We start from the raw sequence: 18174 nt of genomic DNA on the forward strand, positions 1-18174 counted from the left end.
TTTTCCCAACATCAATTTATCGAAGAGACTATCTTTTCCTCATTGTGTATACTGGGCTCCTTTGTCATAAATTAATTGGCCATATATGTGTTTATTATTTATTTCTGGGCTCTCAATTCTGTTTTGTTGATCTTTGTGTCTCTTTTTATGCCAGTACCATACCTTTTTGATTGCTATAGCTTTATAATACAGTTTTAAATCAGGAAGTGTGATGCCTCCAGCTTTGTTCTTCTTTCTCAGGGTGGTTTTGGCTATTCAGAGTCTTTTGTGATTCCATGCAAGTACCCATACTTCTTGCATGGTCATTCTTGCCCTACTGCTTACTGGCTGTATGACACAAGGCAATTTCCTGAAGCTCTTTGAGTTTAATTTCTTCTGTAATATTGTATTAACCATTAGGATGATTTTGAGGAATAAATAAGCTAGTACATGTAAAACACCTATGGAGAGTGAAGGTCAAGTAAGGAGAAACAGAAATACTAGGGGGATTCATCTTTTTCATTCAAATTCATATTTAAGATCTTGTGGAATAATTTTTAAAGTATATACTTAAAGCTCAGATTACCTAATTTATTGAATAGAATACATATGGGAAAATTGGCACCACTTTTTAATCACCAAAATGTAAATATCACACTGAAGAATGCATTAAATATAGTGAATTAAATGCCAAGACACCACTACAATGACAGTAAAGAAGGACATGGGTATAAATACACAAAGACAGAAAATGAAGAGAATACTGTAATGGGCTAGAGATGTCAGTAGGAGACAGGTGGAGGAGTGATAACTGACTTAGCAAAGTAGAGGATGCAGGACCCAAGTGCCTATAAAGGAAAACTTTAAGATGATGTGCTAATTTACACAACAGAGCTCCCTAATGATTCTGGAACTGATGTCACCTGCTACAAAGAATTTAGGGAAGAGGTATGGAGCTGACATGGTTGTATTAATATAAAGAGCAGTTTAAACCTGAGATCTTCTCTCCAACTCTGTTCAACCAAGCATTCTCCCTTCAACCACAATTCTCAAAGGAAAGGTTTGTTCTCCAGAAAAATTGAATCAGAAGGGGCTCTGGACTCAGAAACACAAAGCACAGAATGTAAATACAAAACATGGATTTTGACCAACAACATTCTCTCCACCCTTCCCCTCATTCAGCTCCTGGAACACAGGCCACCAGGCAGTATTCATTGCTGGAAGAATTGAATAGAACCCAAAGGAAATGCCTACAGATTGTGACATGAGGGGATAATTTTCATTATACACAATGAAAATGTCAGTTTGCCTCCCACTTAGAATTTTATCCACACATATACCTTTACTTAGGAACCCCCAGATAGACTTTTCCTATGCAACCAACCAAGCTCTTGTTTTGGAGGTATGGTCTCCAGGAAATAAGAATCCAAAAATAAACTTGATGTATTTGACCATGCAAGGAATAGTACTGAAAGAAGTTCTATAGTTCTAGAGAAGAGTTTAGGAGTGATTAGTGGTAGGTACATAGAAACCAACCCAGAAAGAAGAAAAAAACTGGGAAGTAAGTTTGTGCAACAAGGAATATATAATCAGAGCATCCTAACTGAGTCAGCAGTGAATTATAAGGATAGATGTCATAATAATGTAACTGAACTAAGTATTAACTGAATTTGTTAATACTGAACCTAGAATTGTGGTCTCAACTAGTTGGAAGGATGGAGAGATGAGAACTGAATGTAATTACATAAAAGTCTAATATTCTCCCTAATAGGAATTCCATGGAAAATGTCTGAAATTGATACATTGAAAAATAGCAGTGGCACAAATGATTGTCCAATATGGTGGCAAATTTCAAAAGCAGCAGCTAGAAGGATTTAAAATAGGCACTTTGGGGAAGGGGCCCATGTGATGTGAAAGGAGTTAGGGCAGAAAAGTATTATTATTTATTATAAGCCTATAGAACTTGATTTCTTTAACCATGTCATATTCCCTCAATAAAAATCAAAATTAATTTAAAATGCAAATATCTCATATGGAAGCAGCCTTTCAATCTCTCTTCTTGAAATTAGATTAAAGATATGTTCATGAATCTTAGATGACTTCCTGGTAGCTTATCCCTTTTCTTGGTTGAATGATACAATATAATACAGTTTTCCTACAATTATGCCCTGCTCTTTGGCTGTCAGCCCCTGAAGGAAATATGTAAGATTTGATTGACTTTGTCTTACCATCTCCTTTCTGTCACCAGTTGGAAAAGCTTTGTTCAAGAATATCTAGGGTTGTGTTAAAAAAAAAAAAAAAAAAAAAAGTTACTTTTTTCTCTTTGACTAGTTCACTAAATAATAAACATGAAAGGTAAGTTATTTATTGGAGTAAGTTATAATAAATGAGGATTTGTACTTTCAGGTTTAGGAAAAGAATAAAATACTTTTTATAAATATTTTTGCTAAAATTGCAAAATAGTTATCTAGTAAAATAAGTTGCCATTCATATCAGTTAGGATCATTTAAGTGAAAGTGTGCATGTGTTTTATGTGCAGGATTAAACAGGACCCTGTACATCTTCAGAGGCATGTTTACACTCGATTAAAAACTAGAAACCCCTCATGCTTTACAACACTATTAACATGAAGCTAAAAAAAAAAAACAAGGAAGATGTTATACATGAGAAATATTAAAGATGTTAATTCCTAGAAGAGAGAACCATATCAAAGCTTTAGATTTGCTCTAAAACCAGTTTTTATGCTATTTTGAAGAGACTCCTAATTTAGAAAGTCCAAATCATGTTTAATTTTTTAAATGGAATCTCTCACAGTCATAGGAAATGTACCATCAGGACTATGTAATCAATGTGAAGCAGATGGTGGAACAATTATCTGGTGTATTTGGGTACTACCATTGGCCAGTTCATAGAGTGTGTGCCAGGAAATTCATTCTGTATTTTCAATCTGCTTTCCGGTTATGATGGATAGTGCTTTTTTAACAAAAATCTTTGTATTACTTTAGTGTCTATAATACAAGCTACATCTACACAGGCAACTGGTTTTTTTTAAAGTCCAATTGGAGGTATATAGTAATGATTTCAGGATTCGAATTTTTGAGTTTGAGCTGTGATTATTTTACAGTATCAGCATAGCTTATTACTATCAATTCTTTGGCTAAATAACTGCTTCCTAGTATATACAAATCTTAGTATTTAATTTTAAAACTTTAAATACTTAAAATTATATGGTATGGTTCACAATGTAGAGAAGACACTTTTTTTTAATTTTTGAATTTTATTTTATTTTTTTATACAGCAGGCTCTTATTAGTTATCCATTTTATACACATCAGTGTATATATGTCAATCCCAATCTCCCAATTCATCCCACCACCCCACCACCACCACTTTCCCCCTTTGGTGTCCATACGTTTGTTCTCTGCATCTGTGTCTCTATTTCTGCCCTGCAAACCAGTTCATCTGTACCATTTTTCTAGGTTCCACATATATGCTTTAACATACGATATTTGTTTTTCTCTTTCTGACTTACTTCACTCTGTATGACAGTCTCTAGATCCATCCACATCTCTACAAATGACCCAATTTCATTCCTTTCTATGGCTGAGTAATATTCCATTGTATATATGTACCACATCTTCTTTATCCATTCGTCTGTCGATGGGCATTTAAGTTGCTTCCATGACCTGGCTATTTTAAGTAGTGCTGCAGTGAACACTGGGGTGCATGTGTCTTTTTGAATAATGGTTTTCTCTGGGTATATGCCCAGTAGTGGGATCACTGGGTCATATGGTAATTCTATTTTTAGTTTTTTAAGGAACCTCCATACTGTTCTCCATAGTGGCTGTATCAATTTACATTCCCACCAATAGTGCAAGAGGGTTCCCTTTTCTGCACACCCTCTCCAGCATTTGTTGTTTGTAGATTTTCTGATGATGCCCATTCTAACTGGTGTGAGGTGATACCTCATTGTAGTTTTGATTTGCATTTCTCTAATCATTAGTGATGTTGAGCAGCTTTTCATGTGCTTCTTGGCCATCTGTATGTCGAGAAGACACTTTTGAAAGCTAATTCAGAATTATGTACAAGAGTTAAGGACTTTAAAAAGACACTGAAAGCAACTACTTTTTAGCACTTAGGATAAGGTCATCCTAAGTAATACGTATTTTATTTTTTTAATTACAATTAAAATGATCTATTAATCTCATCTTGGTTTCAATTTTATTTTTCTAACACATAATATTTAGTAACTTCAGTTATCACTATCTGGCTCTCTATAGGTGGTAACATAATTACTTAGACACATTGTATATATACCTAGTTCTAGAACACTGTTGTTCTCTGATAACAAACATATTTTTAGTCTTAAATGTAAGAAATGACTACACAGTAATGCTGACTTTATTTTGTCTAATATTCCTTAAACTCAATTTTTATTTTCCAAACATAATAGTGGAGAAAATAGTATAATGAACACCATTTACCCAATGACTATAAGATTTTTGTCAATTTTGTTTCATCGATACCCTCCCCTTGCGTTTTCATCTATTTTATTCTGAAACAATTCCCAAAGAATGATTTTTTTTTTTTTTTTAGTGTAAATACTGACTACAGCAAAAAGAGTATATTTTCTCAAGAGAATGACTTCTCAAAATAACCTTTATCTATTTGGCTGTATATATTTTTAGCCTTTTTTTTCTGAAAATGGTCTCTATTTTCGAGATAGCTGAAATAATAAACTTTTTAGTGTTCAGAACTCTTCGTAAATCACATCAAGCTCTTTTGAACATGTGCAAGATTGTTAACTGAAACTTAAAATATATCAACCTAGATAGAAGAGCCCTTGAAAAGACAGTTTTCTTAAGTCATTTTCCTTCCTGCAAACACTGAGATTATTAGGAAAGCTTTTTAAAAACTATGACATATGTTTCTAACTATAGAGATTGTAACAGTTTTATTCTTTAACTTGAAATTCGGTGTGACTTTCTGGGTTGGCATTTCTTTTCGAGGTTATAATCTGGTATATGAATGGAACTCAGATATTAATAATCAGAATATCTAGTCAGTGCAAAGGAGGCTTGAGTTTAGGGGATATTTTCCACTTTCTAACACACATTGCTTGTTACATAGGTGTTCAGCTCTTTCTTTTCCTTTGCAACTGTAATTCCCATTTCACCCCCACCTTCCTTGCAATTTTCCTTGGGATTTTTCTGCATTTGAAAGTCTGACTGTAAATCAAGGGACTCCAAACATTGGCAATCTGTTTAACAAAATAATTGTGCTGATTTCTTAGTGAAGTCAGATGCAATTTATTCACACTGGAGTCTTTTAGGAGGCAAGATTATAGAATGAGATGGATTGCCAAATGGAAAAATAGTGGGAAAGTAAAGCACTGTTTCAGTAGCCTAGAATGTGTCTTGTTTTTGTTTTCTTCTCTAACGCAAATATTGACTCTGGCTTTGCATATGTGGAATGACTATCCAAAGTAGGTTGTAGTTTTTTGGGTTTTGTTTTTTTTCATGCAAAGTGAATTCATTTCTCTTAAATAACAGCATTTTGATCTTCCTTTGGGTAACTCTTGTACACTCTCAGCTTTTGTAGTGGGCAGTCAGTCCTGGCTTTGTCCATCACACCTTTCCACTTGCCAGCCATAGTAATTGGTCCAGGGATAAGCACATGATCCCAGCTTGACAAGTTGGGACATTTTTACCCAGTATGAAACTGCTGAGCAATAAAGGTACTCTTGCCATGGATATTAAGTTTGGGAGGCTCTGAACCTGTTGGGACTACAAAGTAGACAGAGCCTGCCTGAGAGTAAATCCACACTGCAGAAAGCAGAATTGAAAGACAGTGAGGGATGGCGCTCTTATAATATCATTCCAACCTCTTGGTCTAACTATTTCTGATTTCAGTCTACTTTTATTTCTGAGTTATAAATCTATATTCTTATTTTTTTTTCTTTGCCACTTTGAGTTTTCTTTCACTTGCAACTGAACAGTTCCTGAACTAATACTCCATCTATTGACAAGTCAAATTCTATTTAAAAAAAAAAAAAAATTGCAGTGTCAACTTTGTCATTTTTATGCCTCATGTACACATCTAAATCATTTGTGTCTTGTAACTTTCACCCCAAGTATTCATCAGGGCCCTAAATCTCAAATTGTCTCTTAGCTTTTATCAAAAGCCCATTTGATATAAGTTGGAATGCCAGATTAAGAGAGTAAGAATGAAAAAGTGTGATGGAGAAAGTCTGAGTAAAAACAAACTAATCATATAGTTGCTTTAAATTTTCTATGAGATACAAAGCCAGGCCATCAGAATGCAATATACTAGAATATTACTTTAGATTTCCATAAAGATGCCTTCACAGAATTATGAGTTAATATAAATTTATTTAGCACTTCAGGTAATAGCCAAATCAGCTTAGCTTTCTGACATAACTACTTTCCTTTTTCCCCAGGCTATAGAAAAGGTTTACAACAATCTTGGGTTGCCATTCTTGCTTTAACACTAGCTCTGTTACTTTAAAGAAGTTACTTCAGTTCTCTATGATTCCATTTCTTTCTCTGAAATGAAGCATGAAAATAATGTTTTCTTCACATATGGTTGTAAGTATTACAGAATATAATAGAAAATATTGAGGAAAAAGTAGATAATGGAAACTAGTGGGTTTTTAAAAAAATGTTTTATTGGTGTGTAGTTAATTTACATTGTGTTCATTTCAGGTGTACAGCAGAGATTCAGTTATACATATACATATATTCATTCTTTTTCAGATTCTTTTCCCATATAGGTTATCACAGAATATTGATTAGAGTTCCCTGTGCTATACAGTAGGTCCTTGTTGGTTATCTATCTTATATATAGTAGTGTGTGTGTGTTCATCCCAAGCTCCTGATTCATCCCCCCCCCCCACCTAAAACATGGAAACTAGTGGTTTTATCTTTTATCAACCCCTTCAAATCACTTTGAAGGTAACATGTCAATTAGATGGTAGGACTGTGTATTTCCTCAGGTAATGAATTATGACAGATTTGAAATTTAGGCTAATCTCTATGATTTCAAAGAGTTTAATGATTTTTCTAAAACCAAGCAAATTATATTATCTTTAATTTGTTCAGCCACTCCATACTCAAAAGAACTTTCACATTTGTTATCCCAGCCATTCTTTTCTGTTTTTTTGGCAGTGGGTAGAGAGGTTATCATCAGGCTATAATTCTTTTATCACATATTTGCATCTTCTTGACTGTAACTACTAAATCACATATATGCATATTCTTGACTATAGCTATTAATGGTGTAGTGATGCTGATTTATCACTTAACCACTTTCACCCATTGGACGATATTGCCCAGGAGTAGGAAAGGATGAAGTTCTAAAAATAAGGATGCAATTATTAATAATTCACCATCTCAACATTAACCAACAGAAGCTGACAGTGTTTTCTGTCCCACAGACAAGACTCCACATTCAGAAAGGGGGATTCCCTTATGACGAAGTTAGTGATGACACAAATGTCCCTGAAGAGAAAAATTTCCGAAATATTAGAACTCTGACTTTTAAACTGTAGTACACATTATGGTTTAAGTAGTTAAAAACAGAGAGAAATACTACGTACTTTAATTATAATAATATTTAAAAGTTAGTTTTAATTACTTTTTGGTATAAAATATAAGCCTTCAGGTCCTTTCTCTACTCAAGAATAATGGGGGAAAAGATATTGCAGTCTATGATTTGCTCTCAACTTCACTTTACCATAGCTTATCTGATCCTCAGAACTGAACTGAAACTAGATTTTCCTCTGACATCAGCAAAAGCTTTTCTGAAATGTTTGCAAATCTCCAGGTGCATGGGTCCCTGAATAAATATTATTTCAACACTGATCAGCTGCATAGGTGAAGACCAAGTTAGGAAAGAGGTCTACAAGGATTTCTTAATGAAAGCAGGTGGCTGTTGATATTCTAAATAGATTCAGTAATTAGAACATTTTTAGGACTTTAGGTGCATCTCACAAGGGATTTCTGTAATATTTAGAAGACAGCTCACATAGGAAAGCACTTGTTCAGGAAGATACTCATTCATGCTCTCCTAATAAATAGGGGGAAATTATTTTAAAAACTGTACATGGTAAGACCAAAAGTTCTGTTCCTAGCAGGGAAATACTTTACTTTTTGGATTTATTGCTGAGTTTTAGGAATTTCTGCAGTGTCAAAGAACTGCCTTCCTGTATAGGACGTGGATTTCAAGTGTAAGTCAAAAAACAATTACCATATTTGTTTAAAACTTTATTTAGGGTGAACAGATAAAACATACTCTGTGGAACAAAATTCACTTAATAAATTACATTCCATACCAAGTTTAAGTAACAGTAGATTTTATCTTTATCCTCTCAGTTTGTTGTATCCATTAAACATATTATCTATTCTAAATAACATATCTGCTTGACTAGTCCTAAAATAAGATGTTGAAACTTTCTATTGTCATTTTATGATGTGAGTTTCCACCAAGAGAAATTTAAAATGCATTTATTTTTAGCCTATATTTACACTTTGACTCAATCCTTGTTCCAGTGGTACTACCTGCAAGAGAAAAGTTAAGACCTTTTAGCAAGAGTATACATAGTAAAAAAAAATACTGAAAAAGTTTAAAAATTGTTACCAGCACTTAAGCAAATTAAATTGCCAAGAAATAATTTTTTCTGAAACGTATTGATTAGTGATAGGGTGCAAAATAAACTAAATCAAATTTCACATCTCCTTCAGTGATGTTTTTGAAATTCTGAGTAATGACCCAGGTTGAGCCACTAATGCAAATCCTCAAAACTTAAATAGTTTCTCGATACTTTTCATTTTGAGGCATCTTTTAAAGAAACAACAGATGCCTCTCCACATGCATTCTAAAAATCAATACAATTAATCAATAATGCTCTCCACAGGTAATAAATGCTGAGAAGCATTTCTGCCTATCTATATTGATCGGGAGAATTGCTTCAAATTGGTTCAGATGTGTATAAAAATCATTTCCTTATTGATCAAAGCCTCCCTTCTCCACTCTGTTATTTCATATATGGCATACAACTGTTTTAGACTTCATGTATATCTGTGATAAACAAATTTCCTGTGATCTGTGTACGAGACTAATTTGAATGAAATGTAAAATGGGTGTTTTTGTTTCTTTGGGGGAACATATTGCTTGAAATTTAAAGCATGAATAATCATGAGAAATTACTGAATTTAATAAGAAATGTAATGATGTTTTTCATTCACATTTTCATTATTTGTAATAAGCTTAATTTAAGCTTTTTTGAGTCTGCTTCTATTTCTTATAACAGAATTCATGCAGACACATGCATTTAATCCAGAATGATGCTATTCCCGGTGGTATAAATAATAGAAAATTGCATAGTTTTAGTCAAATGTTGACTTATATTGCTGGCAAGTTATATTTTGGTAACATGATCAAACATGTAAGTGGACATTGTGACCTTTTTGCTAATATATGTGTTAAGTGTATAGACAGAGTAATAAGAAAAGTATGTCTTATAAATTGTCTAACAATAAGTGTACAGTTTCAACAGATATAGCATTTAATGAGTCTCATTAAATAGGACTCTATTCATCTTTGATCTAAACAATTGATTCATTGGGTAAATATTATTAGGTTAAGGACTTTTCCAAGGAAGCTCAACTTCTAAGTCTTGATACATTAACTAGTGTTGTGAATTATAACGAAAAAGCCAAAGATTCCTGTCAACATGACTTAGTAAATTTCATAACCTTATACTACCTATTTTCCTTATCTGAATGTTCCATTACAAAATGGCATTATTTTGGCCACTGTATAAGCTACTGTGGAAAGTGTCACTGAACCACTACCTCCTTAAAACTTGACCACCAATTTTTACTTATTGAAAGGTTTCATTGATCTCATGATTTTCATTTGGAATTTCAGGGAATATGAATTATCATATAGTCAAGTCCCAATATCTCGACTTTAGATAATTTTACTTTATTTATCTAACAATTTAATTTTTCTTTTTTTAATTAATTCTGAAGGAATCTCTTATGCAAAACAAAGTTGAAATCTTTCAACAAAACAAGAAGTGTTTTCATGAACAATTAGTGTAAGGAATTGCATAAACTATGTTCACTATATTCAAAAATACTATTTGAGTGAATCTGAGGAATGTTAGTCAATGTTGAAAGCATAGCATCAGAAGGATGATATATTCTGGTTTGTTTCGCCTAGAGCAAAAATAAAATAAATTTTATAACATCTTAATATAAAATACTTCCCAAAGATGTGGAGGTATCTAGCTTTCTGCTCACTAAGGCTCTATTGAATCTTGAGTACATGGTTGGGCTCTAAAAGGATAAACCTGCTTTCCTAAGTCTCTCATATAGTCCCAGGAAGCTAACTAACTGTACAATAAGATTCTTGGAGTCAATAAGTACCATTAGGGTAACCACAGAAATGAAATTTTTGAAATATTTCTTGTACTTAAATAGAAATTAATCTTAAAGTAAAGTATTCCTAGGAGCAAGCATAGATTCAGCTGGAAACGAGCTGCACACCCAAGAGATATTTACTCTGACTCATGTTACATTTTAGTGAGGGCAGCTTAATCACAGTGGGAAACACAACACTGAACCAATCAATCAATAAAATTTCATCTGGAGGTATTAGGGCATGACGTGGAGGATAAGAGCGTTAGCTCTGGAGTCAGATAGTCCTCATTTCCAGATTCCACCACTTATAAGCTGAGTGGCTTTGGGGAAGTTGCTTTTATCTGTCTCATTTTCCTCCTGCATGAAGCAGAGTGTGTGCCAGCACTGTCCAGTAGAAACATAATGTGAACTACATATACAATTTAAAATTCTTAGTAGCCATGTTTTCAAAAATCAGGTGAAATTAATTTTTAAATTTTTTAAAATTTAATACAATGCATCCAAATTAGTATTACTGTGATATGTAATTAATTGATATAAAATTATTAATGAAATATTTTACATTCTTTTTTCATACTAAGTCTTTAAAATCTGGTGAGCATTTTACAATGATAGCACATTTCAGTTTGCACTAGCTGCATTTCAAATGCTCAGTCAGTAGCCATATGTGAGTAGTGGCTGCTATCATGGATAGTGCAGGTATATATTCACCCCATAGGGTTGCTGTAAGGATAAAATGAGAAAATGTGTGTAAAGTGTTTAGAAAGGTGTTTGGCAAATAAAAAGGACTAAAAAAGGGAGTTGTGAAAACTGTTACTGTTATAACTGAGTACTGACTACAGCAGCCTAGGTGCTAAACTGGGGTGAAAGCAAAAATATGTGACATGACTCTGTTCCTGAGTAATTACAAAGTTAAGAAGGCAAGATAAATAAATAGTTAACTATAATTTATGGCATCTTATTACCATATGAATGTATGAATAAAACGCAATGAATGCTCAGAAGAGGAAGATCTTCCCCACTAGAGTTGCCTTGTACCCACCTTGGTGAAGAAAATCATTTTGAACTGGGATTTAATCAATGGGTTGACTTTTCTCAGGAAGATAAGGTAAGGGACCATGAAGCTAGCTAAGAAAAATATTCTACCAGAGGAATAATAGGAGCAATGATTCAAAGGTGGGGAAGTGAAAAAATACACTCAAGAAATGATGGCAATTTTTGATTGAAAACACAGTGTTCATGTAAGAGTGTACTTGGGTGAGTAAATGCAGATTTGTATTAGTGAAGGGGGTTTAAAAGCCATGCTAAGATACTAGGATATTTTCAGTGTCAGAAGGAAATAGTAAAAAGAGCACTGATTTGGAAGTCAAAGATCTGATTTTAACCAAGTTCCACAATTGCCATGAATATGCCAATTTCTTACCTTGGGGGAGTCACTTCATCTCAGTTGTGTATTTTTAAAGTGACGTAATTAGATCTAAAAAAACAAAACCTGAGAATGTCAAGAGTTGTAAGGGGTCTCTTTGTTTTCACTGTTCCTGCTATTTTTGTTGTTGTTCTATTCAAATTTATGGTATTTTAGGATGGGAGTGGCATAATTGAAGAAAGCTTTAAGAATTAATGTAGGTAGATTTAAAAGTAAAGAAATTGTACCCAAAAATCACTTGGGGTTATCTTTTCAATGGTCCTGACATCTTAAAAATAAGCACTTCAATATTGTAAACATAACAGTTGGAAATGGGAAAATTATAGAAAAGTAGCAAAGAAAAATGGATAAAAGTTGGGTCAAGGATGGAGAGGGAGAAAAGGTGTGAAATCACTGCCACTGCAGTTTGGACTCTGAAAAACAGAATATAGTATTCAAAATTGAAATGGAAGAACTAGACAGATAATTTTGCTGGAGATGTGGGAAGGGATGTAATATGAGTTTGTAGTTTTTTAGTAGGTACAATATATACACTAGAATGTGTGCTTTTGAGAATTAATTGATATACGTGGGAGATGATGGAGGAGTAGAACATGGAGCTCACTTCCACAAATATAGCAAAAATACATCTAAAAGTGGAGCGATTCGCACAGAACACCTACTGAACGCTGGCAGAAGACCTCAAACTTCCTAAAGGGCAAGGAACCCTCCACGTACCCCGGTAGGACAAAAGAAAAAAGGAAAAAAAGAAATCGGGAGGGCACCTGTGCCTCAAGGAGGGAGCTGTGAAGGAGGAAAGGTTCCTTCACCCTGGGAAGGCTCCTCACTGGCAGGGAGATCTGTCTAGATGGAGGGGAGCTTTGGAGCCTCAGAGGAGAGCACAGCAACCGATGTGCAGAGGGCAAAATGGAGAGTGACCTGCACAGAAGGTCAGTACCACCCCCCTGCACTCTGCAACCTGAGGCCACTCGTCTGCTGGTGCGGGCAGGGGCTGGGTGCTGAAGTTCAGGTTTCAGTGGTCAGACCTAGGGAGAGCACCAGGGTTGGCTGCATGGAGACAGCCTGAAGAAGCTGGAGTGTAGCAACTGAAGGTCACTCAGAAGAAGCCTGGGCCTGCCAGAGGGGCAAGGCACCATTGTTGGGGTCACACGAGGAGAGGGGCAGGACCACCATAGGAGCTTCTTTCCCTGCGCACATGTGCTTTCAGGGCTCTGGGGGCAGGCGCAAGCCACCACTGCCATACTGAGCTCCAGGGTGGGCACAGGCTGCCGCCACCACTAAGAGACCCGCAAGTGGGCTCCAGTGGCTGCCCCCACTGTCCTGGGAGTGCATGGGCCATGGCTGCAGCTAGGGGACCTGCAAGCAGGCACCAATCACTGTCCCTGCTGTCCTGAGGAGTGGGCAAGCTGCCACCACTGCTAGGAAACCCTGCAGCAGGCACCAATCTGCTGAGTGTTAACACCTATCCTGAAACTCGTCCAAAAAATTGCAGAGGAAGGAACGCTCCCAAGCTCATTCTATGAGGCCACCATCTCCCTGATACCAAAACCAGACAAAGATGTCACAAAGAAAGAAAACTACAGGCCAATATCACTGATGAACATAGATGCAAAAATCCTGAACAAAATACTAGCAAACAGAATCCAACAACACATTAAAAGGATCATACACTGTGATCAAGTGGGATTTATCCCAGGGATGCAAGGATTCTTCAATATACGCAAATCAATCAATGTGGCACACCACATTAACAAATTGAAGAATAAAAACCATATGATAATCTCAGTAAGATGCAGAAAAAGCTTTTGACAAAATTCAACACCCATTTATGATATAAAAAAAAAAACCACTCCACAACGTAGGCATAGAGGGAACCTACCTCAATATAGTAAAGGCCATATACGACAAACCCACAGCAAACATCATTCTCAACGGTGAAAAATTGAAAGCATTTCCCCTAAGATCAGGAACAAGGCAAGGATATCCACTCTCGCCACTTTTATTAAACATAGTTTTGGAAGTCCTAGCAATGGCAGTCAAAGAAGAAAAAGAAATGAAAGAAATCCAAATTGGAAAAGCAGAAGTAAAACTGTCACTGTTTGCAGATAACATGATACTATACATAGAAAATCCTAAAGATGCTACCAGAAAACTACTAGAGCTCATCAATGAATTTGGTGAAGTTGCAGGATACAAAATTAATACACAGAAATGTCTTGCATTCCTATACACTAACAAAGAAAGATCAGAAAGAGAAATTAAGGAAACAATCCCATTTGCCCACACATCAAAAAGAACGTATTGGCTTGGCCAAAAAAGTTCGTTTGGTTTTAAGTAAAAGACATTTTTCATTTTCACCAAGACTTTTATTGAACAATGTATTCACTAACCAAATGAACTTTTTGGCCAACCCAATACCTAGGAATAAACCTACCTAAGAAGGTAAAAGACCTGTACTCAGAAAACTATAAAGTACTGATGAAAGAAATCAAAGATGACACAGATAGAGAGATATACCATGTTTTGGGGTTGGAAGAATCAATATTTTCAAAATGACCATACTGCCCAAAGCAAACTACAGATTCAATGCAATCCCTATCAAATTACCAATGGCATTTTTCACAGAATTAGAACAAAGAATTTTACAGTTTGTATGGAAACCCAAAAGACCCCAAATAGCTAAAGCAATCTTGAGAAAGGAAAACGGATCTGGAGGAATCAAATGCCCTGACTTCAGACTATACTACAAAGCTACAGTAATCAAGACAGTATGGTACTGGCACACAAACAGAAATATAACTCAATGGAACAGGATAGAAAGCCCAGAGATAAAACCACACACCTATGGCCACCTAATCTATGACAAAGGAGGCAAGAATATACAATGGAGAAAAGAGTCTCTTCAATAAGTGGTGCTGGGAAAACTGGATAGCTACATGTAAAAGAATGAAATTAAAATATTCTCTAACACCATACACAAAAATAAACTCAAGATGGATTAAAGACCTAAATGTAAGGCTGGATACTATAAAGCTCTTAGAGGAAAACATAGGGAGAACACTCTTTGACATAAATTGCAGCAATATCTTTTTGGATTCACCACTTAGGGTAATGAAAATAAAAACAGAAATAAACCAATGGAACCTGATTAAACGTAAAAGCTTTTGCACAGCAAAGGAAACTAGACTTGCTTCTTTTTTGCTTAATACATGTTGAGATACTTATATTTTTAAATACCTTTATGAACCAATTTGGCTATTTTATTTTTAAATCAATGTTGGCAAACTATATTATTCTATGCTTTTTAATAATATACTTTAAATCCATGTGATATTTGTGGAATATGTGCATTTATAATTTAGTATAATTATTCTTAAAATACCATGTTAAATGATATTTTAAATAATCTATTCAGGAATTGCATGTTAGGAGACAAAATTTTATTAAAATGTTATAATGGTTACATATTTTATTAAAATGTTATAAAATTTTAAAATGTGAAATAAATAAATTATATTTCTATTTTGAAAGGCTTATTCACTTTAACATGAACATTGTTGGTACAAGTTTTCATAAATCCTCATAGTACTATTTAAAATTTCATGTCTACCATATTTTAATTCCATTGACCAAGTTTGATATAGGTACATCTTCTATTCTTCCGAAATTTGTCATTAAGACTGTGACATTGGTATGACCAATGATTCATATTGTAGTTTACTTTTTATTGCCAATCATCAGGATATATAGAAAGATAACTATGCACATGTCTCTAAATACTCTGTAGAGATGTCACCAATAGTCATACTGTGATTTTTTCTTTTGGGAGTGCCACCTCTCTGTCTCTCACACCAACAGATACTAATGTAGTAATTGACACATCCTGGTTAAGTAATTTTGAAAATCTTCTAACCTAGAAAGAGTTCAGCATCTCAGTTCCCAGTAAAACTAAGTTTGGGGTCAGACATTATATGCCATGTAATAATCCAGTATACTTTAGAGATGAACATGATTTTATGTATATATACACACACACACACACACACACACACACACACACACACACAATCTTACAGCCTTTTGAAAATGAATTCAAGTAAACCTGAAAACCTCACCATAAACTTGCTGACTCATATCTGTTCTAACAAAGACACATTTTTTAGATACCTGAGGCATGGTGCTGCTGAATTATATAATCCTATCATTAAATTCCAATATTATCATTTTCTCTATTTTATTGAACAAGCTTTCAGGAATTACCAAGAACTTTCATAAATATTTCCAATTAAAATTTTTACAGATTTGACTCCAACAAAAGATAATGGTTTAAAAGCTAAATTCTTTCCTTTTTCTTTACAGGCTTTGATTCTGTTTGGTTTTGTTTTCAAAAATAGAAAATGATATTTACCACCTTCCTAGTTGTTGTATGAAGAATACAAGAAAAAAGTTATTTGATTCTTAGGAAAGTCACGAACAACAATTGCCTACAGTGTGTGGCTGGGAGTGGAATCCATATGTAATGCCTCTGTCGGCAAAGACTTAGTAGAAGGGGCTTTATAATAAATATTCACATCTGCTGCTTTGGACACTCTAATCCATCCTAAGGATCTTTGCTGTGTCAGGCTTTGTTCTAGATGAAGAAGCTCAGTAGATATAAAGGTTTGCAAATAGGCCATATTTATCATGATTAACTTTACTTTTATAACTTTTCTCTGTTTTAGAGACATTCATGGCAATTTGGGTTATAATTCTTGATTAAATATTTGACTGTGACTTTTATGGCAATATTATTATTGAAATTTTATTATGGAATGGAAAAATTCTATTTTAACAATATATCACCTACTTAACATCTGTCAAGAAGGCATCACTGATAACAATGCTATGCTGGATGTGGAAAAAATGACTAAAACCCCAGGCTCTGGATTCAGAGTGCTTGTGATTAAATACTAGCTCCCTCCGTATCTAGGGTGTCATCTTAAGCAAGTTACTTAGCCTTTCCAGGACTCTCTTTCTTCACCTATATAATGGAGTTAATATTATTTTCTTTATCATTAGATATTGTAAGGATTATATGGAATTATCAATATATATGTTAGGAACTAAATCTAGTATCTAATGTGTTGAAAGAGTTTAATGAATTTTAAATGGCATTACTGGAATGATAATATTATATGCCTTCTAAGTATGATTAGATAATCCCAGGGACAGTACTAAAGTCATTTATTTAACCCACATACTTATGTAGACATATTCTGTTGTTTTTACTTACCTCCAAATTCCCTGATAGTTTGCTGCTGGACTCCTTTAATAAAAGTATTAGTTAGAATGGTATTGCTGATATGTTTTTCACTTTAAGGAAATTATTAACTCACAAATATATGGTATAAATATTATGAGAATACTCTGTGCTGTATTTAGCTCTCTTATGACACAAAATTTTAGTTTAACAGAATTTTGAATTTTAAATTAGAGTAAAAAACCTAAGACATTTTGGAAATGGAGGTATTTATTTTCACTTCAACTCCAAAAAAAATTTGTTGCACTAATGAGTACCACAATTTTTAAAGTATAAATGTATATTATTAGTTCTAAGTAGTGATTTAGTATACTAAACAAATTTAATTATAATAAATTAAGTTCTAAATTACCCGCTGTGTGTATATATGTATATATGTGTATGTGTATATATGTATACATGTATATATGTATATGTATATATCTTTGCCTTAGATACATTTTGAATCCTATTTTTTAACACTTTTTTTCAGAAATAATTCACTCGAAGAAGAAAGCTTCATTGCTTAATTGCTTTCAATCTCATCTTCTCAAAATTATCAATCCCAAATATAAGGAGACTAGCAGGGTATTTGATGACCTCTGCATGTAAAGTAGATAAAGCATTTTAAATTTTATAATCTAATCATTGGCATATCTTAATTTTAACTGGAATTTTTTCCTATACAGCCAGGAGTTAGTTCCTATTTAATGACTGACATCTCACGTAAAATGAATCTGAATTACAGTTGAAACAAAACTGTATATTCTGTTGCTTATAAACTGTGACTGCTTGAAATAAAACTTTGATATTCATTCTCTCTCCCTGTTTCTCCCTCCCTCCCTCCCTCCCTCTTTCTCTCTGTCAGGTCAAGTTTTAGCTCAGGCAAGTGGCAATGGAGTTATCCATTTGCTGGATCTTAAATCGGGGCAGATCCACAAACTGATGGGCCACGAGAGTGAGGCTCACACGGTCGTATTTTCTCATGACGGAGAGACTCTGTTTTCTGGAGACTCTGACGGCACCGTTCGAACGTGGTCTTGA

At 34.3% G+C, this 18174-nt stretch overlaps 1 protein-coding gene across 2 annotated transcripts in view; it reads left to right on the forward strand.

Annotated features, from left to right (window-relative positions):
• SPAG16 (sperm associated antigen 16) overlaps positions 1-18174 on the forward strand; it is a gene marked incomplete at its 3' end in the record, with an annotated part of 901411 nt that extends 883237 nt beyond the window's left edge. For both annotated transcript variants that reach the window (XM_082467474.1, XM_082467475.1), the window contains one exon: positions 17999-18174. In XM_082467474.1, coding sequence (XP_082323600.1) covers positions 17999-18174 — 176 coding nt within the window. The remainder of the gene's footprint in view (positions 1-17998) is intronic.

The sequence above is a fragment of the Balaenoptera physalus genome, assembly GCF_965194825.1.
Source record: "Balaenoptera physalus genome assembly, chromosome: 6".
NCBI lineage: Eukaryota > Metazoa > Chordata > Mammalia > Artiodactyla > Balaenopteridae > Balaenoptera > Balaenoptera physalus.